The sequence below is a fragment of the Asterias amurensis genome, chromosome 22 (genome assembly GCF_032118995.1).
Source record: "Asterias amurensis chromosome 22, ASM3211899v1".
In the NCBI taxonomy this organism is placed as follows: domain Eukaryota; kingdom Metazoa; phylum Echinodermata; class Asteroidea; order Forcipulatida; family Asteriidae; genus Asterias; species Asterias amurensis.
Window position 1 is genome coordinate 13,357,063 of NC_092669.1, and position 27,899 is coordinate 13,384,961.

The following is a 27,899-nucleotide window of genomic DNA, read 5'->3' on the forward strand; positions in this document are numbered from 1 at the left end:
TTGTAAAGACAATCACAATGTAAACATGGCAGACACGATAAACTTTAGCAGAAATAATGGTTCCTTGTCGAATGACTAAACTTCGAAGTCTGATGTTGATGAATCAAAGTGAGAATGGAATATCGGAGAATTATTGGTATGTTTTGCGAAAAATTACTAGTCTTTTCGGTGTAGGCTAAGGCTTACGGTGTAAAATGTAGAGAAAAAGGAGTTAAAAAGGAGTTACTCTGCGACCGTGTCACGTCGTACCCGTGTGTGTGTTTCAATTGTGTGTGTGCATGGTGGTGTGTGATGTAGTCGTCGTCGTCAGGTCGTGGGTCGTGTTTTGACGGGTTCGGCTTGACCTTTATTCTTTAAAAGTGTCTGTGACAAACAAGGAATTTGATATCTTTCCGTATACTGATTCCTGCCACCACTTTTTCACTAATTTTTACAAAAAGGGATAACTCGTTGAGGTAATTAGGCAAAGACTAAACTAAAGCGTGTTTAGATTTTACTTTTATTAGTACTAGACTATTTTATATTATTATTAGGCCCCTATATAGGCTATAATGAATGAAAAACTAAAATAAATAAAAAAAGGGATCTGTGATTTTGTTGGATATAAGTTATAACTTTCCGTATCGCTCCAGGTCACTTTCTCACAAATTTGTTCAAAAGAAATGAGGTAAATAAGATACTATATAAATGCTATTTCATATCGACTAAAAACTGACAACATGACAAACCAGATATGAATTTTGGATGTAAAACTAAAAGTCATCCTATAATAGGGGGATATTAATCCTGCCACCACTCTTTCACTCATGTTTACAAAAAGAAAAAGGGGTATCTCATTGAGGTAAAGTCAAAGTACTACGTGAGTACATGTAGTAGTAGACCCAGTGACTTGGGCGCTAGATTTCTTTTTTAGAAAAAATTCCGAAAAAAGGAATCTTGGCCCCAGTCACTGGGTCTATGCTACTACTATATACTAGGAGTAACACAAGACTGGGTTGTTACTATGGTGCACCTGAAGGGACATTGAACATTACATATTTACATGAATATTGACGTGTATTTTCGATTTAGGACAAAATCCATTTAATATTGAGGTCAGTATTCACGTAAATATGTTCAATGTCCCTTCAGGGCCACCATAGGTTACTGATGATCCCAGCTATACATGTAGTTCCTGCCCTACTCTAGATGACTACAATATTTAATAAGGTGGGAGCTTTGAAAATCTCACGCATAGGTGGCCTCTGGACTTGGCATCTCTGGGGTTGGCGGCTGTGCGATAAAGGCCCTCGCCTTTGGCTCGGGCCTTTATAGCACAGCTTCGACCATGCAAGGTTTTAAACGGACGGTTAAGAACGTGCTCTTCATCAATAGGAGTAGAGAAACTGTCTGGAGTATTTATGAATCTGTTCCTTGCTCTATGAATTGATACTAGTACGTAGCAGAACCATTCCTACCTCCATGGTAGAACCATTCCTACCTCCATGGTAGAACCATTCCTACCTCCATGGTAGAACCATTCCTATCTCCATGGTAGAACCATTCCTACCTCCATGGTAGAACCATTCCTACCTCCATGGTAGAACCATTCCTACCTCCATGGTAGAACCATTCCTACCTCCATGGTAGAACCATTCCTACCTCCATGGTAGAACCATTCCTACCTCCATGGTAGAACCATTCCTACCTCCATGGTAGAACCATTCCTACCTCCATGGTAGAACCATTCCTACCTCCATGGTAGAACCATTCCTACCTCCATGGTAGAACCATTCCTACCTCCATGGTAGAACCATTCCTACCTCCATGGTAGAACCATTCCTACCTCCATGGTAGAACCATTCCTACCTCCATGGTAGAACCATCCCTACCTCCATGGTAGAACCATTCCTACCTCCATGGTAGAACCATTCCTACCTCCATGGTAGAACCATTCCTACCTCCATGGTAGAACCATTCCTACCTCCATGGTAGAACCATATAGTAGAACAGTGTACAGCTCTAGCTACAATGTAGAGTAGGATAGGAGGATAGCGATGCTAATGTTCGTTTGACTCATCTGACTCTGCCGACTGCTTCTGTTGGTCTGACCATGGAGGAAGACTAAATTACCTGTGTCAGACGAGCATATAGATTTATTTAGTATTTTGTAAAAATTTTACGACCTCAGCCACGCCCCCCTTATAATTTCCTTCTAAAAACTACCAATCTCAGAATGAACCAGTCCTAGCGATTTTTTCAATGCGCATGGGTGATGACCGACTGATGGGAGTGTTTATGCAACTTTACACACACAGTACACACACACACCCACTGCAGTAAACATTTGCGAGTCAAAACCAGCCGAATTTTTACCATTGTTTACAGACTGTTATTTTTTTTTTCCTCGTCTCTTTTCTGTAGATGTTATGCTGTTACCCTTCTTCTAACTAAGGTAAGTAACAAATCAACTGGAATAGGAGTTCATTTTGGCCCGATCAATTGGTGGCCAGATGCGGAAAATTTTACAGTATTTTAATTTAGAGAGAAAAATAATCTTGACTCCATGCTGCTCTGACCGAGTCCGACTGATGAGTCTAGTTTTGTAGTCCCAGAGCTATGGAGTTTATGTATAGGATAATGCCCGAGGTGCGCGCCATTCGTGGCTAAGAATGGCCCGAGGGCATTATGCGACTTAACCCACATCTGTGACGTCATGCTATTGTTAAAATCGCTCCATTATTTCGCACGAATGGCGCGATATTGTTTAATTTTTAAGTCAATTGTTTGTATGTATTACGTAAGCTTGTGCACTCCAGTGAACACCACTGGTGGTGTGTGAACAATGGACGAAGACCAACATTTAGGAAATATGCTCGTTCCTTCGATAGTGGCATCATAGATCGGGAGCGAAAGTGGCAGCAGATAAGTGATTTTGTTTCTTGACTTTAAGTAAATTTATACAAGTTAGTGATAGAAACAGACTATCAGATGATGTTGTAGCCGACTTTCTCGGTCTACAAAAAACCCAAAAGGTGAAGATAAAAGAAGTGACCTACCCGCGTACAAGCCTGTAGTTTCAGATTTGTTTTTAGTAAACAAATTTAAGCTACCTTTATGATCAACAATTTCAGTTGAATTCCTGTTATTTTATGATGATATTGAAAAAAGTATCTTTGCAATCTTAAATTTTAGGGACTTATACAATACAATACAATACAATGGGTTTTTTATATAGCGCCATTTCATTTAGACCACAGCGCTTTAAACGAACAATAGCAATGCAGATAATACAACAAATGAACAATAAAGCAATAAACAGACACTAAGGAAAAAGATGTTTTTTAAGTGCTTTCTTGAAAATAGGCAGTGAAATCGAGTTGCGTATTGTGATGGAAAGATGGTTCCACAGTCCTGGAGTGGCTAAGGAAAATGATTTAGATGCAGCGGACTGAAGAGATTTGCTGCTCGGTTTATTTTCAGCAAGACGGGTTTTGTCTGATGCTGAGCGAAGCCCAGCCCTAGTTTGAATGTGAAAAGAAAAACAAGATGAAAGATATGCTGGTGCAAGTCCATTTAAGCATTTATACACATGCACCAATATTTTGAATTGAATGCGCTCTTTCACCGGGAGCCAATGTAGCTTTTTGAGAAAAGGAGTTGCATGATCATGTTTAGAAGCACAAAATATTAGTTTGGCAGCCCAATTCTGAAGATGTTGAAGTCTATTAATTTGAGTTGTGTTAGCTCCAAGTAAAAGTGTGTTGCCATAGTCCAATCGTGAAAGAACAAGAGACCTTGTAACACTGCTACATGTGTCAACGTCTAGAAACCTTCTTATACGTGTAATGTTACGCAGATGGTATGAAACAGACCTAGACAATGATGTTATTTGTGAAGACATAGACATAAGATTGTCAAAGACAATGCCAAGGTTCCGAACAGTTTTAGTGGGTGTGATAATTTCATCTCCAATATGCAGTTGAACACTGGGCATGAGGCGATTGAAATGAGGTGAGGTTGCAACAAAGAACTCGGTTTTATTGTTGTTCAGTTTCAACATATTTTCAGTCATCCAGGATTTTAATTCTACAATGCACTTTGTGAGCGCCTGTAAGGCAGACTGAATAGATGATGAATCCGAAGGTGTGAAACTGGTATAAATCTGAATATCATCAGCATAGATGTGATAGAGTAGATTGTTCCCCTTGATGATTCTACAATGCACTTTGTGAGCGCCTGTAAGGCAGACTGAATAGATGATGAATCCGAAGGTGTGAAACTGGTATAAATCTGAATATCATCAGCATAGATGTGATAGAGTAGATTGTTCCCCTTGATGATTCTACCAATGGGAATGGTGTAAATGGTAAAGGATTTCAGTCCAACAATTGATCCTTGCGGCAATGGATAAAGCATATCGTGTGAGGCTGAATAAGTATTGTCTATCAAAACCTGTGTTGTTCTACCACTGAAGTAAGACTTAAACCACTCAAGAGCTGTCCCTGTAATGCCAATCTCACATTCTAATCTGTTGAAAAGGACATTGTGATTAACAGTGTCGAATGCGGCACTTAGGTCTAAAAGCACCAGGAACACGCCCTTCTGATTGTGGATCATGCCCATGATATCACTTTTGACTTTCAGTAGTGCGGTTTCAGTACTATGAGACACACAATAAGCTGACTGAAATTCCTCACCCAAACCGTTTTTAACAATGTGATCATTGATGTTGTTGACCACATGTTTCTCTATCAGCTTAGATAAGAACTTGATGTTAGCGACAGGATGATAGTTCTTGAGTTCGTCTGGATTCAGTGACTGCTTCTTAATGAGAGGGTTGAGTACAGTATGCTTTAAAATACTTGGGAAAATGCCTGTAGTGAGAGACTTATTTATGATGCGTGTTAAAACCGGTAGAAATATGGAAACATTATCTTTAAGAAACCAAGTGGGTACAGGATCCAATATACAACTTTTTGTGGCAGCTTTGTTAACAAGCTTAATAACATCTTCTTCAGACACTTGACTGAATTCAGGTAGTTTACATGCTACACAAACATTTTGGGAATCACCACACGTTACACTTGATTGAACATGTTTCATACTAGAATAAATGTTAGCAACCTTCTCTTGGAAATACACTGCAAAGTCATTACTTAAATCTTGTGCACACTCATATGCGGGTAACACTTTACTTGTATTATTCAAGAGCCCATTAACAATTTTAAACACAGTCTTTGTATCAGAAGCAGATTGCAGCTTTTCCAAAATATGCTGCTTTTTAGCTTCCTCTATCCTGCAATTGACTGTTCTGTTTTGTTCAATATAAAGCTGGTGATGAACTTCTAGACGAGTCTTGCGCCACTTCTTTTCACACTTTCGTCGAATTCTGCGAGCTTCGTGTATGTTTGAGTTATACCAGGGTTGTCTAATTCTTGTTTTGCGAGTTTTCATAGAGACAGGGGCAAAATGGTCCAAGGAATTGATTGTGCACTCTTCAAATGCCTCCGTCAGACAATCGATATTATCAACTCCAGCTATAATGTTGTTAAACTTCAATTTCAACTCTTTCTGAAAGTTGGCTGTATCAATTGTGCGAAAGTTCCGATTAGTAGTAACTTGTTTTGGGTTTTCTGCTTTGTCCAGCATGAGCTGAAAATCAACAACATGGTGATCTGAAAACCTAACACCAACTGTACAGTCCATGATGAGATTGTCTTCAGGTCGAGACAGGACCAAGTCCAGTGTATGGCCACATATATGGGTTGCCCCATGAACAAATTGTTGAAAACCAGCACTCTCAGCAGTTTCCAGAAAACGGGGGACGTCTGTTTTCTCCGAGCAATCAACATGAATATTGAAGTCTCCCAACAGGACGACTTTGCCGGCTAGCGAGTTCACGCATATTAGAAAGTTCGCAAAGTCATCATGAAACTGTGAAGTCTTCAAACCATTATTTCTGGATGGGGGAGGTCTGTAGAGCAGGATATAGTAGATCTTGCGTCCTGTGTTTGAAATGATTGTGCACTCAAAAGTATCAGATTTGAAATTGAATGGTATAATCTGAAACTTCAGGGGGCATCTGTACAAGACACCAATTCCACCATAGTTATCGGAATCTATCGGAACATTGATGAACGTATAGCCTGGAGGGCAGAGTTCCCCAATAATAACATTATCAGAGTCATTCAGCCAGGTCTCTGTTAGAAATAATGCGTCTATCCCCTTGTCCAGCACATACTCAGAACAGTTGATTGTCTTATTTCTTACTGAATGCGCATTCCACAAACTAAATTTAAGGAAATGTGAAATGTCAACAGATCTATTACGATGCTTACGGATCCCTGCACGCACTCCTCTCTGAGTTGAAGGTTTGGATTGTATTCCGAGAGACGTTATGTTCAACCATGTACTTAAGGGCACAGTCAATGTTCCAGTGTTCATATTCATCAGCTGAGTCCTGCTGTATACAATTCTTTGATGAGACGATATAGGATTGCGATTATGATTGTCATTGGTATCATGATCAGATCCCGGATTAGGATTAACGTCACCAGCAACTAATAATTGAAGTTGGAACGAGGCGGAGGAGTTAGGATAGTATAATATACGAGTGCCAAGATACTTCTGATGCTCAAGCCTGCCGTTGCTAGGGAAAACTTCAATACTATACTTGAATTGGTGAACCACTCCATGGTCGCATGCGTACATAGCCCAAGACAGACCCAAGCAAGTAGGGTGTAGTACTTCCCTGATCCCATTGTTCATCTATTGTCCTTTCAATTGTTGTATAGGTTGGACGGTCTATTGAACACATTGTGTCCATGGGTGAGTAAAATGCCCATTGACATGTACATGTAGTTTGCTATATGTTACTCACAGGTTGAATGTCAAAAACCAAAGATCCATCCAATATTCCATCAGCCAGGACAGCAGAAATCAAAGAGTCTTACAGATATTGTCACTGATGTAAAAGCATTATGTTTTACACAGTTTGAGGTGCAAAATCCACCAAGAAAAGGTAGAAAAGATTACTTAAACAGGAGCAATGCTATTGCCGTGGCAGCCTGTGTGGCGCACCCGTTAGGCACTCAGTCAGAGTTTGTCATAACTCACTTACCATGTTTGTGTATGATAAATTAAGCATTTTGAATTAATAAAAACAAAAAACAAAAATACTGGTTAAAATGAAATTGATTTATCTGACTTTAAGACCTGCTTAAATTACTGTAGTAGTTCTATAATTATTTTTTAACATCTCAGCTAAATAATAATTTAATAATGTAGCTGTTCACTTGTGGAAAGTGTTAACGATCATTTTGCAATACATGTGTAGTTCTATTAACCTGTGTTAAAAACCATTAAAAACAAAATAATATGGTCCATGGCGTCATTGACTTCTTATTCCCTAACTCTTTTATGCACAATGGGTGAATAGATGTACCCATCGCGCCATTCGTGCAAAATAATGGAGCGATTTAACAATATCATGACGTCACAGGTGTGGGTTAACATTGTATAACAACTCTATTCAAGGACAATACAAAAATATTAATTATTATATAACACCCAAGCAGATCCTTGCCATTTCATTGGAGGACTGTGCGGCACGTGACGCTGCGGCACGTGACGCTGCGTAACTCACCATGTATTTTTTGTTTCATTCGCCGTGCATTTTTCATTCCATCAGAAAAGAATTATTGCATGCTGAGTAAGAACATTGCGTGCACGTATCTTTGGTAACGAGCAGTGTTAACTGCAAGGTACATACATTCTGCGTCTGCATGTCTCAAAATAGCTAATAGCAAAGGCATACAGTCACTGTTGAATCCAACAGGCTGACCCAAAAGAAACGGTTGTAAATATTTCACAACTAAAATATTGTAGGCCATAAGCTTTGTTAGTTTTTAAAGTTGTATCCACCAATCAAAATGAGAAATAAAACAAATAATGAATGTTTTTCATTCGTGCAATAGTGCAATATGTTCATTCGTTGAATACTCGGCTCTGCCTTGTTGAATAGAACATTCCATCTTTCAAGTGATGAACATATTCGCACCATTGCACTCGTAAACGAACATTATTTGTATAATATTCTTTGTCACTCAGTGAAGCTCTTCGTGACTACCTACATGTTTAGTACCTCTATCCAAAATAATAAATCCTTTTATTTTTATCACTTTATTAAAACACTCTGAAATGTACGTCCGACACAGTGGACCATTGAGGTTTACAGTTCCATAGAACTGCCCATACCCCTCAATATTATACAAATAATGAATGTTTAGGAGTGCAACGGTGCGAATATGTCCATGAGTTGAAAGATGGAATGTTCTATTCAACGAGGCTGAGCCAAATTAAATGGTACATTCCATCTTTCAACGAATGAAAATATTTGCACTATTGCTCGAATGAAAAAAATTCATTATTTGTTTTATATAACATCCAAGTAGATCTTTGTCATTTGGATTGGAGGATACAGCGGTTCTTGGATATAAAGTGATCTTGTAAAGTACATCCGATTTTTAATCTTTGAAAGTTTTATTTATTTTTCCAGGTTAAAGATTTGTAAGGAATCTGTGACATTGTGGTTGTTTGGTCACATGGAAGACATCTTTTACAATGGCAACAGTGTTTAGATATTGTGGGCTAGTTAGCCGGACATGCAGAGTTGCTCTTCAGTCACAAGTAGCAAGTTGCAGACAACTCTACAACATCAAAAGTAAAAGAGATTACATCATGTGTCAAAGCAAAGCAACTGGGAATATGAAAGGACAGCCATTTAACGGAGCCGTACAGCAACCAATAAGAACGTTCCTATCTGCATTGTCAGCTACTGGCTTCAATGATTATGAACTTGGGAGAAAGCAATTCAAGCTACAAGTCCCTGAGTATTTCAACTTTGCTGGTGATGTGTTGGATGAATGGGCAAGACGGGAACAGGTACCGTATTTTCCTGCGTAAAAGATGCATTTTTTCTTCATTTCAATACAAAAAATGTGCTTTTACTGATATCAATTGAATTCATTGTGACGTTCACTGTGGGGAATCTTACACTTAGTTTGCAAAATAATGTCTTACATGTAGTTTCGTCCGGGGTGATTCTACTGTTATCATTTTTTATCAAATAAAACCTGCACAATTCGTGTGCAGTTTAAAAAAGCTTTAACAAAATGAACCCAAAGTAAGTATCGAAGAACAAAAACATTGGCCATCTTTAAAGACAGACTTTGGTGCAAACTTGCGCAAGCTGCCATTTTTCTTTGGTGCAAACTTGCGCAAGCTGCCATTTTTCTTTGGTGCAAACTTGCGCAAGCTGCCATTTTTCTTTGGTGCAAACTTGCGCAAGCTGCCATTTTTCTTTGGTGCAAACTTGCGCAAGCTGCCATTTTTCTTTGGTGCAAACTTGCGCAAGCTGCCATTTTTCTTTGGTGCAAACTTGCGCAAGCTGCCATTTTTCTTTGGTGCAAACTTGCACAAATTATAAGAATGAAGGCCATAAAGATTGCACCAAACAATAATACCACGTCCAACATGCAACAACAATTTGTTTTATATTGTGTAATGTGCTTAGATAGAATGCTCCGGGGATCACGTTGGGAGTCATAGGTTTAACTGTAGCATTCGAAGCAGTCAATATTTGTAGAATACATCACAAAGAACCCTCAGGTATTGATGTACATGTACTACTGGCAGTGAATTTCATTTGGCAAGCATGCTTGTCATGCTTGTGTAATTTATGTTGTGTCTTTGTGCTTTATGGCTGTGTACCTTATCTGCCAATACTTAAATCTTAATTTGGAAAATATAGTCACTGTGCATTGTTGTCAGGCACCTTTTACGCAGGATACTTTTATTCCATCATCATTCTTTATTCTTTAATTAGTTTTTCTTTTTTAGAAATTGCAAATAAAACTACTTTAAACAATGAGTGCTATTGGGATCCAATTAAATCATCATTGTTATACACAGCTACAATTTGTAGACATTTGGATTAAAGACAGTGGACACTATTGGTAATTGTCAAAGACCAGTCTTCTCACTTACATGTATGCATGAAATAACAAACCAGTGAAAATTTGAGCTCAATTGGTCATCGAAGTTGCGAGATAATAATGAAAGAAGAAAAAATACATACCTTGTCACACGAAGTTGTGTGCTTTCAGATGCTTGATTTCGAGACCTCAAATTCTAAATCTGAGGTCTCAAAACCAAATCCACGGAAAATTATTTCTTTCTCGAGAACTACGTCACTTCAGAGGGAACCATTTCTCACAATGTTTTATACCATCAACCTCTCCCTGTTACTCGCTACCAAGTAAGGTTTTTTTGAGTAATAACCAATAGTGTCCACTGCCTTTAATTTCATTCAGCTTGGGCCACTGCTAGGGTTATAAAGCCTGTAAGCTTAAATTGTTTAACCTAGCTGAGCATCTTAATTGAATTTTACTTTCCAGGGAGGATCCAGGAAGTCTAGAAACCCAGCATTGTGGTGGATTGATAATCAAGGCAATCAGCTCAAGTGGACATTCTCAGATCTTCAACACAAGTCAAAAAGGTAATTACAATCTCACTTTTTGCTTTTACAAAATGTATTCGGACAATAGTTCATTCAAAGTGTGCTTATTTGACCACGGTACTTAAAACAAATAACAGCAACATGAAAAGAAGCCCCAGTTTGTCTACTAGTTGAAAACAAGGACATTATCAAACGTGATCCATATTGTGACAGACAATATTTGCTGTCAAGTAGAAAAGTGATGGAATCGATTGTATTATCTTTGTACAGACTAATATTTGATGACTGATCTAAATACGTGTAAAGACACAAATGGAAACATATTGCCAACATGACTGTTTATAAGCTGACATGTTTAATATCTACATGGTTTTAGTCACAATACACTTGCAGGGGACCTGTGTCCTGCTGGATAGTTCATTTTATATATTCCTGTATGCCTACACGGTTCGTTATTTGAAAGGGTATGAGCACCAAGGCATTTTCTCCTTGGTGAAGGGCACTCTATAAGGAAATTGTTTTAACAAAGAAATTAATATTTCTACTTGAACGAACATTCCAAGGGCAACAAGGCAATGGGTAGGGGGTACAGAGGCAAATCACCTCTGTGAAGTACAGTATTAGGTTCCTGATGGGCAAATGGAAACAATGGCATCCATAGTTGTCAGGACAAAGAGTTGAACAAAGGAGGCTTCATGATTTGTTTGTTTGTTTGTTGGGTGTTTGTTTGTTGGGTGTTTGTGTGTTGGGTTGTTTGTTTGTTTGTTTGTTTGTTTGGGTGTTTTGTTTGTTTGTTTGTTTGTTTGTTTGTTTGTTTGTTTGTTTGTCTGTACAGTATCAGGTTCCTGATGGGCAAATGGAAATAATGGCATCCATAGTTGTCAGGACAAAGAGTTGAACAAAGGAGGCTTCATGATTTGTTTGTTTGTTTGTTGGGTTGTTTGTTTGTTGGGTGTTTGTGTGTTGGGGTGTTTGTTTGTTTGTTTGTTTGTCTGGGTGTTTTGTTTGTATTTTTGTGTCCAATGTTGTTTCATTGTACATTATCTTTGTTATTATAATTTTGTTGTATTTATTTTTTTAGTCTAGATATAACATTTCAATTATTGTTTCTAGGGTGGCCAATATTCTGGATAAAGACTGTAATTTGAGAAGAAGTGATTCTGTGATGGTTATATTGCCAAGAGTGCCAGAATGGTGGCTGCTTAATATTGCTTGCCTTCGCACAGGTAAGTTGTCTTGTCCAACCCAGTCAACCAAACTCCTTAACAATGTAGACATTCCACAGCTTAAAGGCACTGTACACGTTTGGTAATTGTCAAAGACCATATAAATAAAACTTTGTGTATCCCATCATAAGCATTAAATAACAAGCCTGTGAACGTTTTGGACTCAGTTGGTTGTCGAAGTTGCGAGAAAATGCTGAAAAAAACACCTCTGTTGGAGTCGTGTGCTTTCAGATAGCATTATTTCAGTGAGAAACTACCCCTTTCTCAGCAACTATGTTACTTCAGAGGGAGTCGTTTCCCCCAATGTTTTAAACCATCAACAGCTCTCCAATGCTTGTTACCAAGTCAGTTTTTAAGTTAATATTTGTTTTGAGTAATTATCAAAGGTGTATGTGTACCTTCCCTTGAATGGCTATTTGAACTTTAGTTAAAAACAACATTGACTCAGGTTAGTGATACAGATTTGTTGATGGTTACAGGTAAATAGTTGAACAATAAACCGGATTTTTGAAACTTAGTAACAGAGCAGATGAAAATAGTGACTTCACAAATATGTGTCTAATATACACATATTGACTGCTAATGAGGTAACTATGTATTGCATACGTCTATTCCCCAGAGCGACAATAAATGACCAGAAGAGGTACCTCAGGGCGCTGTGACCAGTCACTGAATTAAAAGACTAGTGCCCATACCCAATTGGGCACTATTCTCGCAAAACACGGGCACAAGATGACTAGACTATATTAATTTACCCCACGTGACCCTGTTTCAGCCAACCAGAATACAGAGCAAGCAAGAGGCGTGTTATAAACTGGATTATTGAAACGTAGGAACTGAGCAGATGAAAATGGTGACTTGAAAAGTATGTAGCAAATAGGTATTGTTCAAGTTTTCTAGAAAATGTGCCAATTATAGCAGGCTGTTTGAGAACTGTATGGAGGCTAACCAGTATCAAATACCTTGTAGCATGATGACTTATACTGGAGTGATGTTCTACTTAACTTTACATGAAAGTCACAAACTTCTAATAGCGCCCTTGTATTCAGGATTTGTGTATGGGTACGTCTGGTTATTTTGTGACTGGTTTATTTCAGTTACTGCATGAAACATTCATGTCACGCTTGTGAGTAATTGTATCTTTTACATTGTTAAACTTGTTATACATGTAGGTACCATTCTGATCCCTGGTACTACGCAGCTAACATCACGAGACATTAAAGAGCGTCTGCAAACGTCTGGGACCGTCTGTATTATAACAGATGATGAAATGGCTCCATTGGTAGATGAGGTAATGACAAGGATGCACCGCACCATTTTCTCATTCTCTTATTTTTAGCCTCAACTTGCAACGAAGCACTTAATCAAGTAGAGCATCAAGATTAAAAGTCAGGTTTTTTTTTGCGCAATGCACTCGTTTGAAAAAAAAATAGAGAATGTTGATTATAAGTTTGCAAATTTACTTTCCTAGATCAACCACCCAACCAAAACACAAGTCAGTTGGCTTGCATGTCACCATTTGAAAGGACTAGCTACATGTAACCCTAACGACCCTAACCCTAACCCTAACCCTAACCCCAACCAAAACACAAGTCAGTTGGCTTGCATGTCACCATTTGAAAGGACTAGCTACATGTAACCCTAACAACCCTAACCCTAACCCTAACCCTAACCCCAACCAAAACACAAGTCAGTTGGCTTGCATGTCACCATTTGAGCGCGGCGATCGCAAGATGATCGTACGTTGTAAGCAGGTTGTAAGCATGTACAACTCACTTACCACATGTGCAACGTACATGCTAAACCGCTCATGGCCAGGCGTGGCGTGCGGGCCACAACCGTACACCTTGTGCAAACCGTGCGAGTGACGTGCGCTGATGTACTCCCTCCCTGCTCTTGCCACTCCCTTCCCACATTTTTTTGAAAATGTGGGGGCCGTTGCTGCCTGAAAAAACGTCACGGTGGGTTGTGACCGAGGCTTTACTCACCCGGTTTAAGCAAGGTACTAAAACCCAATATGACTTTGTTCATTAACTAAAACAGCTTTGTGCTAATGATACACTAAATGAATTTCAATTTATTTGTTTGTTTTTGTGTTTGTAATGTAGGTTATATCTGAATGCAGTAATGTGAGATGTAAGCTTCTAGTAAGTCAGACTGGTGACTCCAGACCAGGATGGTTAGATTATCAAAAACTGTACCAACAAGCATCAACTGAACATCAGGTACTAGACATGTGTCAACCCTAAACCTTCCTATATTGATGTTCCAACAATTCTTACCGTGACTCGTTAATGGTTTTGTTGTGAGCTAGTTGAATCGTGGTGGTGGCGTAATGATTCAGGTTTCCGCAATCGCTCACATGTAAAGCTTCTGGCTGCTGACTACCCACTCAATGGGAAGGAACTCGTGACAGCAATAGTCTAGCAAGTGGTCAGTAGTCTCTCAAGAATAATATTTGCAATGTCAGTGGAATAGTAAAGGGAGTCGAAATCGCAGAAATCGTAAGAACGCTTCACCACAGCAGACATTTAACAACTTGTCCACAAGTCTAATTCTTATCTAACTCACTTGACTTAACAAAAAGAATAAAACTCTGTTCTTATGTAACGCTTTCTATGAGCTGTTCAAAAGACTTCTTTTCAATGGTAGCAATCATTGCTACAAGTAAGTTTGAATTTTGAGACCAATTTATATAGCACCAAGGGTGTCTTTAGCGTAGTGGATGAGGATGGTAGACTCAAGTTGTTAACGTTCTGAACATGAGTTTGAATCCTAGGCTGGTCAGTCACACGTCACTTGAGCAAAGCACCTTAACATAGTTCCTTCTCTCTACCCAGGAGTATAAATGGGTTACAATAAGAGCTGGTGCCAATAGACCGATCCAGTAGGCTCCGCCCACAACGCACGTGTGAGCTAGAACGCGTGGGGCTCTCCAATGCCTTTCTGCACAACTCTGCGGCGGGCGCCAATCATACGGCATGCATGTCTGACCTTAGTGTCGGACCTTTGTTGCGTTGTGATTGGTCAATACGCAATGGAGAGGAGCTTACTGGGTTGGTCTATACGCAATGGAGAGGAGCTTATTGGGTTGGTCTATTAGATTCCTTGACAATGTTAATTCTTTCAAAAATATGTGAAAAACAAGGTGAAAGATAAACATAGGTGTCTTTGATTAAAGTGCTGCACAAAACTGTGGTTTGTAAATTAGATTGCGGACCTTTAAAGCTTTGGAAATAGGCTAATCTATTTTTTCAAAATAACATTTCTAGACTATCGAAGTCTTTAGATCGCGCTCTGTCCATGGCTATTTGGTGTAACCTTCTAGCACTTGTTAAACCTGATACACAAAGTGGTTTTTAGTTTTGGGCTGTTCAGTGAGTAAATGGCTGGCCAGTTTCAGACGGTACATGGACTAAATAGTTACTGCCAATGGCCCCAGAAATAAACACCGGCCTGATGAGCAATATTGGGTGGGGACAGACCTTGCTTTAACACCTAAGGTTTTTAACATTGTTTGTTGTTGTTTTTTAATCAAGTGTGTAAAGACAAGAAGTGATGAGGAAATGACAATGTTTTTCACCAGCGGTACGACAGGCAAAGCCAAGATGGCCGAACACACTCATGCAAGCTACGGCCTTGGTCATTTCATCACTGGAAAGTAAGTGATAAGTTAGTCATATTTTTCCGACCATCCTTTACATGTGTGACAGATTTGTTTTTGATTATTATTAGTCAAGTTGCTTAATTGTTGTTATAAATATTTTTTGTTAGTCACTAATTTCAATTTAATGATTTGAAATTCAATAAAGAAAATTGACTACAGATTTCACAAATCACTAGAATCGTCTTAACATACATGACATAGGATGGTTGGTTTGCCTAGGGAGGAAGGAAGAAAAGGAGTTTGAACGAAGGGACTTCAAAAGTGGAACCTGTGGTATTGCGGGAATTTAACGACACCTCGTAATCACCCACATACCTTACACAAACAATGGGCGACCTGGCGTATGAGAGTTTGTGTGTGTGCACTTGGTTCTTCATGCAAGTATGGTGTCGTATGGAATATGGAATATAATAAAGAAAAAACTACTTTTTGAGACCTGATAATTTTTTTGTATGCTTTTGTACACCAAATCGAAAATTACAATTGAATACCAACCACCCTCGTGTGCTATTACACACATTTTGAATCGCCGCTAGTGACAGGAAAGTTGCAAAAAATATGCTATGATATTTCCATGAAAACACCACAAACGGTAAATGAAGAAGTGTATATTCGCGATTCTTGTCTCCAATAATTCAACTTTACATGAAGGCAACAGTGCAGAGTGGCGGTACCACACCTTCTGTACAAAAAAGCTCACTAATCGGCCGTCCTGCAGGATGTCTCCTATCTTTTTCCACTCGTCAGACAGGGGCATTGTCAGGGTTTTCTTTTGTTACTATTTGATTTCTTTTTGAACTCCTTCTCTTCCTTCCTCCATGGTTTGCCACGGTGATTTGTATTATGACCCTGCCCTCCACTCCCCCCGTACAAAACAACACTACATTTGCAGCATTTTATACCCAATGCTAGCGTATTTAGACCATAAAAATTTGCTACTACGTCCACTTCCTTTTTTTAAATACAGTTTTAGCCAGTTCGGATTGTTCAGAACGTAGTAATTATAAAGTGCACAGATAAGGTGCACAGATTTATGATGCAGTGTCTTGAAGAATGTTTTCATTTTATCCGATTGTTTCTCCAAATGTATTCTTCAGATACTGGCTGGACTTGACTCCAACTGATGTCTTCTGGAACATCTCAGATCCTGGTTGGGCTAAGTCTGCATACAGCAACTTCTTTGCCCCATGGACACAAGGAGCATGTGTGTTCATTTCTCAAACACCAAAGTTTGACCCTGTGCATACATTAGAGGTGAGCTAGCTCAATTACTTCCAGTGTTTGTGCATTATATATGAACTGTTTCTAAAAGCTAATTAGCTTACTTCCTTTAAAACTCTTCGGGTACGTAACGACCTTTAATGATAAAAGCAGCTAAATTAGCGATAAGGGAAAAACGAACACAACAAGTTAAGGTGGTAAGTTAAAGGTAAAGAAATGATGGCACTGTCCAACTTAGTGACATTTAAGACTGTTGATAGGATACCATAAGTTTGCAAACATATTGTTTGCAAGGTGTATGGGTGGGGCCCATGTCAGTGTACATGTACTTCTCTTGGCTGAACATGCGACAAGGCATGAGTGCAATAAATATGAAGGTAATAGTGATCTGTCAATACTTGGAAGGCCCCTATAAAATGATAATTTATCAAATTAGCTACATTTTCAAACTGTCCATTGCAATCAACCCCTGGAACAGTAACCGGTGGCTAATCTCGTCGGCCTTGGGTAAGTAACTTTGTTTGTCGGTGACAGCCAGCAGGGTCATTGGTCCTCAGATGGCGACCTTTATTAGGGTATTCTCTTGGCTGACGAGATAGCACGCATCACTCTTGTCTTCATATGACTCCATAAGGGTTTGGTTGTTTTGATGCCAAGCTTGTTGTCGTTGTTTTATAATCACTTTAATTTTGGTGGTACTCCATGGCTTGTCGGTCGCGTGGAAACGAATATTGTGAGTAGGTAAGTGACCATCAAGGTGCTCTTGGATTGTTTTGCATAGCGCTGTGGTACTTTCCCCTGTTAGTTAGAGCGCTTTATAAATACCTTGTATTATTATTATTATTATTATTATTATAGTACACGTAGATCACACTGTTGAGATGGGTCACTTGTTTGAAAGTTTTCTTCCCAAGTATGGCTGGTGAGCCATGAGCCGTATGACCTGAGGCCACTGTCTGTCAATGGGTGAACAGTCTTTTTGCGACTAACTTGGTTGGTTTTTTACAACTTTGTATTTTGGCACCCAAAGTACACAATTGTGGTCGCTTCTAGCCACTGAACATAAAATTTCAGTCTCATAATAAAGATAAGCATAACTTGTTATAATCTTATCTTGTTAAGATCTCTATTCGGCTGCACTGCATATGTGACTGTACTGCTGATTTCTACTTCAAACACGTTTAGGCAATGTTTTCTGAATAAGTGGCTCTATGAAATTGCGCCCTGAACAATTGAACAAAACTTGACATTGATTGTTATTTCCATTACAGTTATTACATAAGTATCCCATAAGCGGTTTGTGTGCACCTCCTACTGTATATAGAATGATGGTTCAACAGGATCTTAACAAGTATAACCTCAAGTCAGTTCGTCATACAGTCAGTGCAGGGGAACCTCTGGTAAGAATCTTGATTCTTCCTAACTCAAAAACAAGTTTAATGGCTCGACGTTTCCACCCTAGCGGAATCTTTCTAGAACACTTAGTTACCTGTTCAGGTTTGTTTTGTTGTCATTGAGCCTTTGAGAAAGATTCTGCTAGGATCGAAACGTCAGGCCATTAGCTATTTTTTTGCATTTATACCATAGGTCCTTCTTGGTTGGTTAACAGTTTGCAACAGCTTGTTCTATTTCCTTAGGCAGGGGGAAATTATTTGTTTATTCATTTTTGGTTTTCCCATACACCGTTGTGTGTCAGGACTGTATACTAAGTACCTCCCTGAGTCCTGTGAACGGCATGCTTTATCCCCGATGCAAATTTAACATCTATTATAAATTATTTGTTGTTTTGGATAGTTCCACAGTTTTCTTAACAATACTCTTCCACAAGCCATTTGCAAGTGAGATTTTAAATATCTGGTACAATGACTTCATTGGTCACAAGTTATTACTCAAATTGGTTACCGCAGACAAAAGACAGTGTTAACTAGGTCACATGGTTAGGGCAAGCTTTTGTATAGCAATCTCCAGATGTGTAAGCCTGGTACCACCTTCCCATGAAATATGCACATATTGCGTGCTCACTAACATTTTGGTTAGCAAAATGAGGGAACATCGTGCTGTTTAGTGTATGCAGCTAGAGCCTGCGTGACGCAGACGCGATTATATGCGTCTTCTGAGGGCATATCTCTATGGCGTTTGCCAAACAATAGGGTATGTACTAGGCCTGAGCGACTAGTGAAATTTACTACTCGACTAGTCGTACCTCAAATAGTTGCAACTACGACACAAGCTGTGACTTAAATCTGAAGGTACATTGTGGCAATGTGTGCCGCAGGCACAATAGTAATATTCAAGCTGAAAGGATTGAAGGATTGTGTCACTGATTTCTGACAGGTAGTCTCATGTTTCATAGTGATGATGGCCTGATTAGCCAAGTAGTTGAAAGACGGTAGTCACGACTTGACACGACTAAGCAATCAATATTTGTGACTTGGACACCCTAGTCACCCAGGCAACTGTCAATAGTCTGAGGAAATCAAATTTAAACAGTCTTCTGTCAATAAGCATGTCACACTACCAGACTATATTTCATTCTATAATCAAATTATAGTCCTACACCCCTACAACAAAAATACTGTTTCTGAAGGTTTTATCTTTTACGTATTTGTCGTTTAATGTTTCTGTCATCTCCCCTTTTTCACTTTTCATTTACTTTGTATTTTTCTTGTAAGATTTTTTTCTTTTGGTGACTGATTGTTTTGTTCTTGATGTGGACCTTTTTTAAATTTTAGTTGAAAGGCAGTGGACACTTTTGGTTATTGTCAAAGACTAGTCTTCTCACTTCGTGTATCTCAACATTTGTGCATAAAACAACAAACCTGTGAAAATTTGAGCTCAATTGGTAGTCTATGAAGTTGCGAGAGAATATTGGAAGAAAAAACACCCTTGTCGTTCAAGTTGTGTGCATTCAGATGCTAAAATCCGATACCTCAGCTGAGGTCTCGAATTCAAGTCAAATATTTTAGTGAGGTATTACTTCTTTCTCAAAAACTACATGTAGGTTCATTCAGAGGAAGCTGATTCTCACAATGTTTTATATTACCATTAGCTCTCCACTGCTTGTTACCAAGTAAGTTTTTATGATAACAATTATTTTGAGTAATACTAATAGTGTCCAGTGCCTTTAACCAGGATAAATGACAAATAAATATATAAGCCATTTATGTTACTGAAAAGTTGTTACTTTATTTCCGTTTCTTGTAGAATCCTGAAGTTATTGATGCATGGAGAGCAGGAACGGGATCTTTGATTCTTGAGGGCTACGGTCAAACAGAAACAGTTAAGTGTAGTGTGTGTTGTGGTTTACTTAAACATATATGGAGCTTTATACAAACATGACAACTTATTAATGTTTTTGAGTGCAATGGTGCAAATATTTTCATGAGTTAAAAGATGGAATGTTCTATTGATTGAGGCGAAGCGGAGTTGAACGGAACATTCCAACTTTCAACGAATGAAAATAATCTCACTATTGCACGATTGAAAAACATTTATTATTTGTTTTATGTGTTTTATTTGCCAGATCAATCTAATTGATGTTCAATGTGCATTGATAAGCACCCAATAGAAAACAACTGTGAATAGTTTTGAATACAATTTTGTAGAAACAGCAAATGCATACTTAACATTCTTAAGCAATTTAGCTGACAGAGCAAATGCTGAAATATTAGAGAATAGTGGTCGACAGTCAGCAGAGCCATGATACCAAATTCCCTATTTAAATAATAATAATAATAATAACCCGTTTTTATATAGCGCTTTTCACACCCGGAGGGCGTCCCAAAGCGCTTCACATTATTACCCCTGGTCACTGGGCCTTAAATCACTCCTTAAACCATCTCAGCTCCCTGGTGGGAGTATACAGCCTTGTGCAACATTAACATGCGCTACTCGGCTAAATCAATCACAAGAACCATCTCTGCCCTCACAGGTACCCATGTACCCCTGGGTGGAGAGAAGCAATTATAGTGAAGTGTCTTGCACAAGTGTCGAGACCGGGATTCGAACCCACACTCTGCTGAACAGAAGCACCAGAGCTTGAGTTCGGTGTTCTTATCCACTCGGCCACGACACCCTTAAAATGTAATTCTTTGCATTTTTTTCAGGTCGTACTGACTGGAATGTTCAGATGTCTAAAACCAAGACCAGGGTCTATGGGTAAGCCAGCCCCAGGGTATGAGGTTCACATTGTAGATGATGAAGGAAACCGTCTACCATCAGGGGAAGAGGGTGATATAGGGGTACTGGTTAAACCTCATCGCCCTGTGGGACTCTTCACTCGCTATAAGGTCAGTATTTGTCACTTTTAAACCCTCTTCACTACCAATGTTTGTGTTAATAAGGGCCATTGCTTACATGTTTCTTAATATATATTGGGTTTGCGGTATCACCATGAGTGTATAGGTAGATTTTTTGTTTGTGTTCTATTACTGCTGAATAGATTTTTCTGAATTTAGGGAGACTTATCATTTCTGAAAAGAACTGTCATGCAAGTGGTACACCCATGGTGTTACCGCAAACCAAGTACACGTTGAAACCTCAACATACTGCCTTAAATCCTTCAAAATATTACCCCTGGTCACTGGGCCTTAATTCACTCCTTAAAGGATTTCGGTACCTTTTCAAAATGTCCATAGATTTACATTAAACTTACAGTGTTTGAAGATAATGAGAATGGAAAGCTTCCTCTCAAATTTTACTTACCGAGGTCCTGTAGTTTTTGAGAAATGAGTAAAACAATGTCATGAAAATACCTTTGTAAATGATTAAAATTATTTTCATGACACTGTTTTACTCATTTCCCAAAAACTACAGCACCTCAACACGTAATATTTTCAAACTGTGTAAGTTTAGTGTAAATCTGTGGACATTGTGTTTCTTTGATCCTACCAAACTTACATAGACCCTTTAAACCATCTCAGCTCCCTGTTGGGGAGTATACAGCCTTGTGAAACATTAATAAGCGCTACTCAGCTAAATTTATCACAAGAACCATCTCTGCCCTCACAGGTACCCATTTACCCCTGGGTGGAGAGAAGCAATATAGTTAAGTGTCTGGCTCAGAGACACAAGTGTCAAGACCGAGATTCGAACCCACACTCTGCTGAACAGAACCACCAGAGCTTGAGTTTGCTGCTCTTATCCGTTCAGCCACGACACCCTCTTGTGTTGCACAAGTGTTGTTGTCTTGGTGATTGGACTTCTGACCTTTGGAAGTGGATGAGGTCATTTTTCTGATGGGGATCACATGCTTCAATCACATGTGTGAAACTCAGAATACAACAAACTTATCAATCGATAGAGCAGTTGTGGGCAGCTTGAAGGGTTAGGGTGTTTGAAACTCAATAATAAATTGTTTAGGTCAGTTGTGGGCAGCTTGAAGGGTGAAGGTGTCTTTTGACGTCAGTTAAGCTACGGCTAGATCAGTGGGTCAGCCAGTGTTTAAGAATAGGCAGACATAGGCGATCTAGCCATAGCCTTAATTTCTAGCCTTAATCTACTCAGTCTCAGTCTTTCCACAATCTCTTCTGAGTATTAGGATGATGCTGAGAGGACTGCTAAGGTGTTTAAAGGAGATTACTACTTGACAGGAGACCGGGCAATGTGTGATGCTGACGGTTATTTCTGGTTTGTAGGACGGGGTGATGACATCATAACATCAGCAGGGTACGTACAAATCACTTTAGTAACCACTAAACCACTTCAAGTGTGGCCTAGCGTTTAAGAACACCTGACTCAAGCTCTGGTGTGGGTTCGAGTCCCAGTTGGGACACCTTTGCCTGTGAGCAAGACACTTGACCAGGATGCTTCCTTCTTCGGATGAGACGTTAAGCGGTTGGGTCCCATGTGTTGTGTAATGCAAATATAATCCAGTGCAGTTATTGAAAAGAAAAGGGGTACGCCCTGGTGTTCCTGATTTGAATAGCTGCAGTCCACAGCCCCTTTTAAACTATTACTTGAGCGTCACTGAATGATGGGTATGAGCGCTTTTAAGAAATCACTATTATTATTAAGTAAGGTCATGCACTTGTTGTCAACGAATTTCTGAATTGTTTTCTTGACATGATTCTATCCACAGATATCGTATTGGTCCATTTGAGGTGGAAAGCGCCCTCATTGAGCACCCAGCAGTAGCTGAGTCTGCTGTAGTCTCTTCTCCAGACCCTACAAGGGGAGAGGTAAGTCATGTGGATGGACCACAAACCAAGTGTAGTCTAAACACAAATCAAATCAATAATTCAAGAGGTTATGATACAATACTTGTTTTACTGATTCTTTTGTAGGACACAAACATATATTTTACGTGATGTATGAAGTTTGAATGGAAGTTTGTTTTGTAAATTTGTGGATAATCTCGTTAGGTAGACTGCTGGCTCCTGAAAATATGTAGAATTTACTGAATGAACCATCAGAACCATGACATCGCTTTTCAGAGCCAGCACTTCTCTCAAAAAAGATTAACACATAGTGGTTGTACTCACAAGTTTGCTAGTGTTAGTAATGTTAAACCAATTGGAGTGAGCCACTGCACAGATTGCTCATCAGTGTCTGTCCTGCATAACACACACAACTGTTTGTACAATTGGAGTGAGCCACTGTACAGTTTGCTCATCAGTGTCTGTCCTGCATTACACGCACAACTGTTTGGTCAATTGGAGTGAGCCAAAAAAGTAGCACAAGGAATTGTTGTAACTAGAGTAAAGTCAAACAGCCAACTTGTATCTTTGACTGCTACCCTGCTTAATTTGACTTAGAAGGAAGTTGTAAAGCAAAGTTTTCTGCTTTATGGAAGTGGGCCAAGGAGGCTCTATGGACACTTAGCAAATAATTGACTTCTTGGAATAGCTGCAGTAAATGAACACTAAAGGCAGTATTGCTGTATGATCAAATGAGGTTCCTATTGTTAAGAATCTTTTGCCTTTCTCTGACATTGCTTTTTCACCTGTTATTTCATTTGGATCTAGGTTGTCAAGGCATTCATTGTACTGACTCAGAATTACTCATCAAAGGACAAAGAACAACTCAGGACTGAAATCCAAGAACATGTCAAGAAAATAACGGCACCGTACAAATATCCAAGAAAGGTAATCATTTATGTTGTGCATGATCTACTTCTTTCGATTGAGAAATAGATCAGCCATTTGAATTAATAGATCCTTGATCAGAGGATTGGAGGTCACATGACCTGATCAATCAAACCATTACTTGACCTTTATTATAAAATGTGTTGTTAGGTACCATTCTGTTTTATAAGACACCTGCTAGACCAGTATTGCATTGTCAGCAGTACAAATAAACACATTTATTAAAGGCAGTGGACACTATTGGTAATTAATCAACGTTATTATTAGCATAAAATCTTACTTGGTGACAAGTAATGGGGAGAGGTTGATGGTATAAAACATTGAGGGAAACGGCTCCCTCTGAAGTGCCATAGTTTTCGAGAAAGAAGTAGTTTTCCACGATTTTGATTTTGAATTTGAGGTCTCGAAATCAACCATCTAAATGCACACAACTTCGTGTGACAAGTGTGTTTTTTTCTTTCATTATTATCTTCAAGTCCAATGACCGATTGAGCTTAAATTTTCACAGGTTTGTTATTTTATGCATATGTTGAGATACACCAACTGTGAAGGCTAGTCTTTGACAATTACCAATAGTGTCCACTGTCTTTAAACAAACAGAAAACCTTCTGTTAGTTCTTCAACCACACACTTGTGAATCCTAAACTTTACAGCTATTGGACATTTTCTGAACTGAACAAAAATTAAAAGTTCACAGATTCACAAATAAATTACTAGGTTTACAAAAGGTAAAGGTGAAACACTTCCCTTGAAACATTATTCCATGAAATGCGAAACGTGCGGAAACAAGGGTGGGTTTTCCCTTTATTTTCTCCCGACTCCGATGACCAAACAAGCCTAAATTTTCACAGGTTTGTAATTTTATATTAAGTTGTGATACACGAAGTGTGAGCATTTGGACAATACTGTTTACCTGTTGTGCACCTTGTTGGACAATACTGTTTACCTGTTGTGCGATTGCTTTAACAAAAATTTGAAACGCACTCCAAACTATTTTTGACCTTGCTAGTTTCTTGGCAATATGTATCCTGTGGAAATTGAGCAATAGCCAAACCCCCAACTGAAACCCCAAGTTGCACCACACCAGGGCACTGTAGCAAAAATAGCTAGCTTGCCCCTACACCTTCTGTTAACTATGAATTTTCATAATATTCTTGTTGTGTATTTTTCTCTTTGTCAGGTTGAGTTTGTTGAAAGTTTACCCAAGACTGTTAGTGGTAAAATCCGGCGTATTCAGCTGCGTAATGATGAATGGAAGAAATAAAACCTGTTACTAACACTCAGAAACCACGACCCTGCCCTGAGGTAGCAAGAACCTCTGTTAACATTTGCCCTGAGATTTATAGTATCCAAGATTCGGTAAGCATAATACAGTAGCAGTTGCGTACTACAAACCATAATTACTGGTAGACTGTTTTCTATCATAAAGCCTGTAAGTAGATATTTCTGCTCACACTGTAATAATAAAAATGACACGATGTCCTTTAGCAAGACACTTATATCTATAGTCACATCTCTTCACCCAGACTTAGCTCGGATGTCCTTTAGCAAGACACTTATATCCATAGTCACATCTCTTCACCCAGACTTAGCTCGGATGTCCTTTAGCAAGACACTTATATCTATAGTCACATCTCTTCACCCAGACTTAGCTCGGATGTCCTTTAGCAAGACACTTATATCTATAGTCACATCTCTTCACCCAGACTTAGCTCGGTGCGTGTCATATTTAAAGGGTCTGTATTCATTTGGTAAATGACTCTGAAAATATAAAAGGCAATAAAAACTTACGTGGTAAGAAGTAAAACAGCTTTGGAAAATTTAATGCACTTTCTAATAGAGAAACATTTCACTTGGAGGTAATACGGTTGTCTAAAAACAAATCACTTTTTACCCTCCCCCCTAAATTAGAATATAAAAAAATACATCTCAGATTGCATATTCCTAAAGGGATTATTCTTCCTGTGTGGAAATATTTACTCGCGAGGTTCGCTCAAAATTGTGACCAAAATTTTCAATGGTTAATTTAATTGTATATAAAGAGAAGCTTGAAATAATCAAACTGTGCCACAAGGTGTACATGGCATTAATCCCAGGGAGCTGAGATGGTTTAAGATATTAAATAAACGGCCCGGTGACCAGCGGTAATAAAGTTTGGAGGTACTGAGTGACACGGAGTGACTAATGTGAACACTACTGAATATTATGTAATAACACTACTTTTTATTAATGCCTATTTTTTTTAAACGTCTTCTTTATATTTTTTCTATCTACTTTATCTATCAAATGACAGTATTGCACACAAGTTATCTGTTTTTCAACTTGGTAGTTTACTTTTTAAAAGTAAACTTGATTGGTCAATGAACAGACCAGTATGCTTTGGGTTCAGTTAAGGTTACAGAATTGGTAAGAAACAAAAATCGTTAAGATCGCAGATTTACATAAAACTTACACGGTCTAATGATGATGATAGTTGAAAACATCCCTTGAAAAATGTTTTCAACTATAATGTCATATTTTGTGTTAATGGCTCAAAGATAATGTTTGTCAGTTTATGTATATGGTGGATTACATAAAGTGCTTACACTGCCAACAACTGTTTTGTTAGCAAAAACCAATTCCGTAATGTTCCTTTAAGTCAAACCATTCTATATCATTTAGGATGATAATCAATTGGCCTAACACTTATTGTTATTTGAAATCTCTTATTCTCATCTTAGAGTGACAGAACATGCCTAGTTTTTACAAAGTGCCTCATATTAAAGATTATTTAGTTTTCAAATCAGATTGTTAGTTTTCTCAAACAAAGTACTACAAATTGTAAACATTGTATTTTTGCTACATAATTATTTTTATCTTTTGAGAACAGTTTCCATTCAGGAATCCAATTATTATATGTATATATAATTTACTTCATTGATTTAATACAGCTGATTTATTAAAATAAACTCAAATCAATTTTATTCGATCCCTCTGTCGTAGATTCCATCAACTTATTTAACAAGACTTCCCCCACTGAACACTAACCATTTTTGTTCACCTTGGCCATTTTTGTTTCTATAGGATGATCCAAACATTGCTATTCTTCCCTTATGTGGAGTAGATTCGGGCAGCGCGCAATAATTGCGCAGCCAGCAGTACACACTGTAATAGAGGTGTCACTGTTCCATTTTTTTTTTGGCAGTCTCTATGCAAATGAAGATCAAACTTGTAGCCAATCAAACTGCATGAAAATATTGTGTGCTAAGGCATCAGTGCACAGAGTATGTTGGTTGCTTGTTCAGTTTTCAGGGAAGTTGTGTATTTCCCTAAGGATAGGGAAAGTTGGAGCAGCCTAAGATTGTACCTTGTCAGCCAATCAAATTGGTCTAAAATCAGCCAATTACAGATAATTACAATTAATTAACCAGTCATTGGTCAATTGAATGCTGCATGCCATTAGTGAATGGATTGGCAACTTAGACATTGCATTTTCAGTCGAAATAAAATGGTAAAAACACAATAAGACCTTTGGTTTAAGGAGGTGTATTTGCTTTAAAGTTAAACAAATTAAGGTTTTCTAGCAAAAACAATTGCACATTCGTATAATATTTGCCATCTCATAAACATGTTGCAGGGTTCACCACAATAGACCTTTTGACACCATACAATTTGCCACCTCACAAATCTAGTAAGTCATTTATGCACTATTTAGTGTAATTAATGTCCTTTCAGCAAAACCCAATAGAGAAAAAGAACGAATAGACCCAGTAACACTGAACAGGGGCGCTCTAATTTGGAATTTCTTCATAAGTTTTGCAGCAGCTATACAGATATCAAAATAAAAAAGAGAACATTACCCCAGCCCAGTTACCTGCTTTTTCTTAGCATGTTTATATATAGTGCATCAATTTACACCGCACTGGCTTTAACACACGAAATCTTATTAAGAATTTTGTGACAAAACAAGGATCCAAGCTCAAGAGCTGTCGACCAATCAGATCCTGGTATTTTTACCTGCACAGTTCTTAATGTAGAGCATTTACTACACGAAATCCCATTAAGAATTTTGTGACAAAACAAGGATCCAAGTTCGAGAGCTGTCGACCAATCAGATCCTGGTATTTTTACCTGCACAGTTCTTAATGAAGAGCATTTACTACACGTTATCCCATTAAGAATTTTGTGACAAAATGAGGATCCAAGCTCGAGAGCGGTCG

The 27,899-nt window shown here is 38.5% G+C and overlaps 1 protein-coding gene across 1 annotated transcript; it reads left to right on the forward strand.

The window, feature by feature from the left end:
• On the forward strand, positions 1 to 27,074 carry LOC139953829 (acyl-coenzyme A synthetase ACSM3, mitochondrial-like). The gene is made up of 16 exons (XM_071953402.1): positions 1 to 136; positions 2,404 to 2,434; positions 8,540 to 8,925; positions 10,440 to 10,540; positions 11,615 to 11,727; positions 12,900 to 13,018; positions 13,836 to 13,952; positions 15,267 to 15,388; positions 16,492 to 16,648; positions 17,887 to 18,015; positions 19,820 to 19,894; positions 20,722 to 20,904; positions 22,155 to 22,282; positions 22,695 to 22,794; positions 23,581 to 23,700; positions 24,881 to 27,074. The coding sequence occupies exons 3-16, from the start codon at positions 8,605 to 8,607 to the stop codon at positions 24,962 to 24,964; spliced, it is 1,869 nt and encodes a 622-aa protein (XP_071809503.1). The 5' UTR covers positions 1 to 136; positions 2,404 to 2,434; positions 8,540 to 8,604; the 3' UTR covers positions 24,965 to 27,074.
• Positions 27,075 to 27,899: the final 825 nt, after the last annotated feature.

Coding starts and splice junctions, on each gene's coding strand:
- LOC139953829 (XM_071953402.1), top strand. CDS start 8,605: ATGGCAACAGTGTTTAGATATTGTGGGCTAGTTAGCCGGACATGCAGA. Junction 8,926..10,439: donor AATGGGCAAGACGGGAACAG/GTACCGTATTTT, acceptor TTTACTTTCCAG/GGAGGATCCAGGAAGTCTAG. Junction 22,283..22,694: donor GACATCATAACATCAGCAGG/GTACGTACAAAT, acceptor TTCTATCCACAG/ATATCGTATTGGTCCATTTG.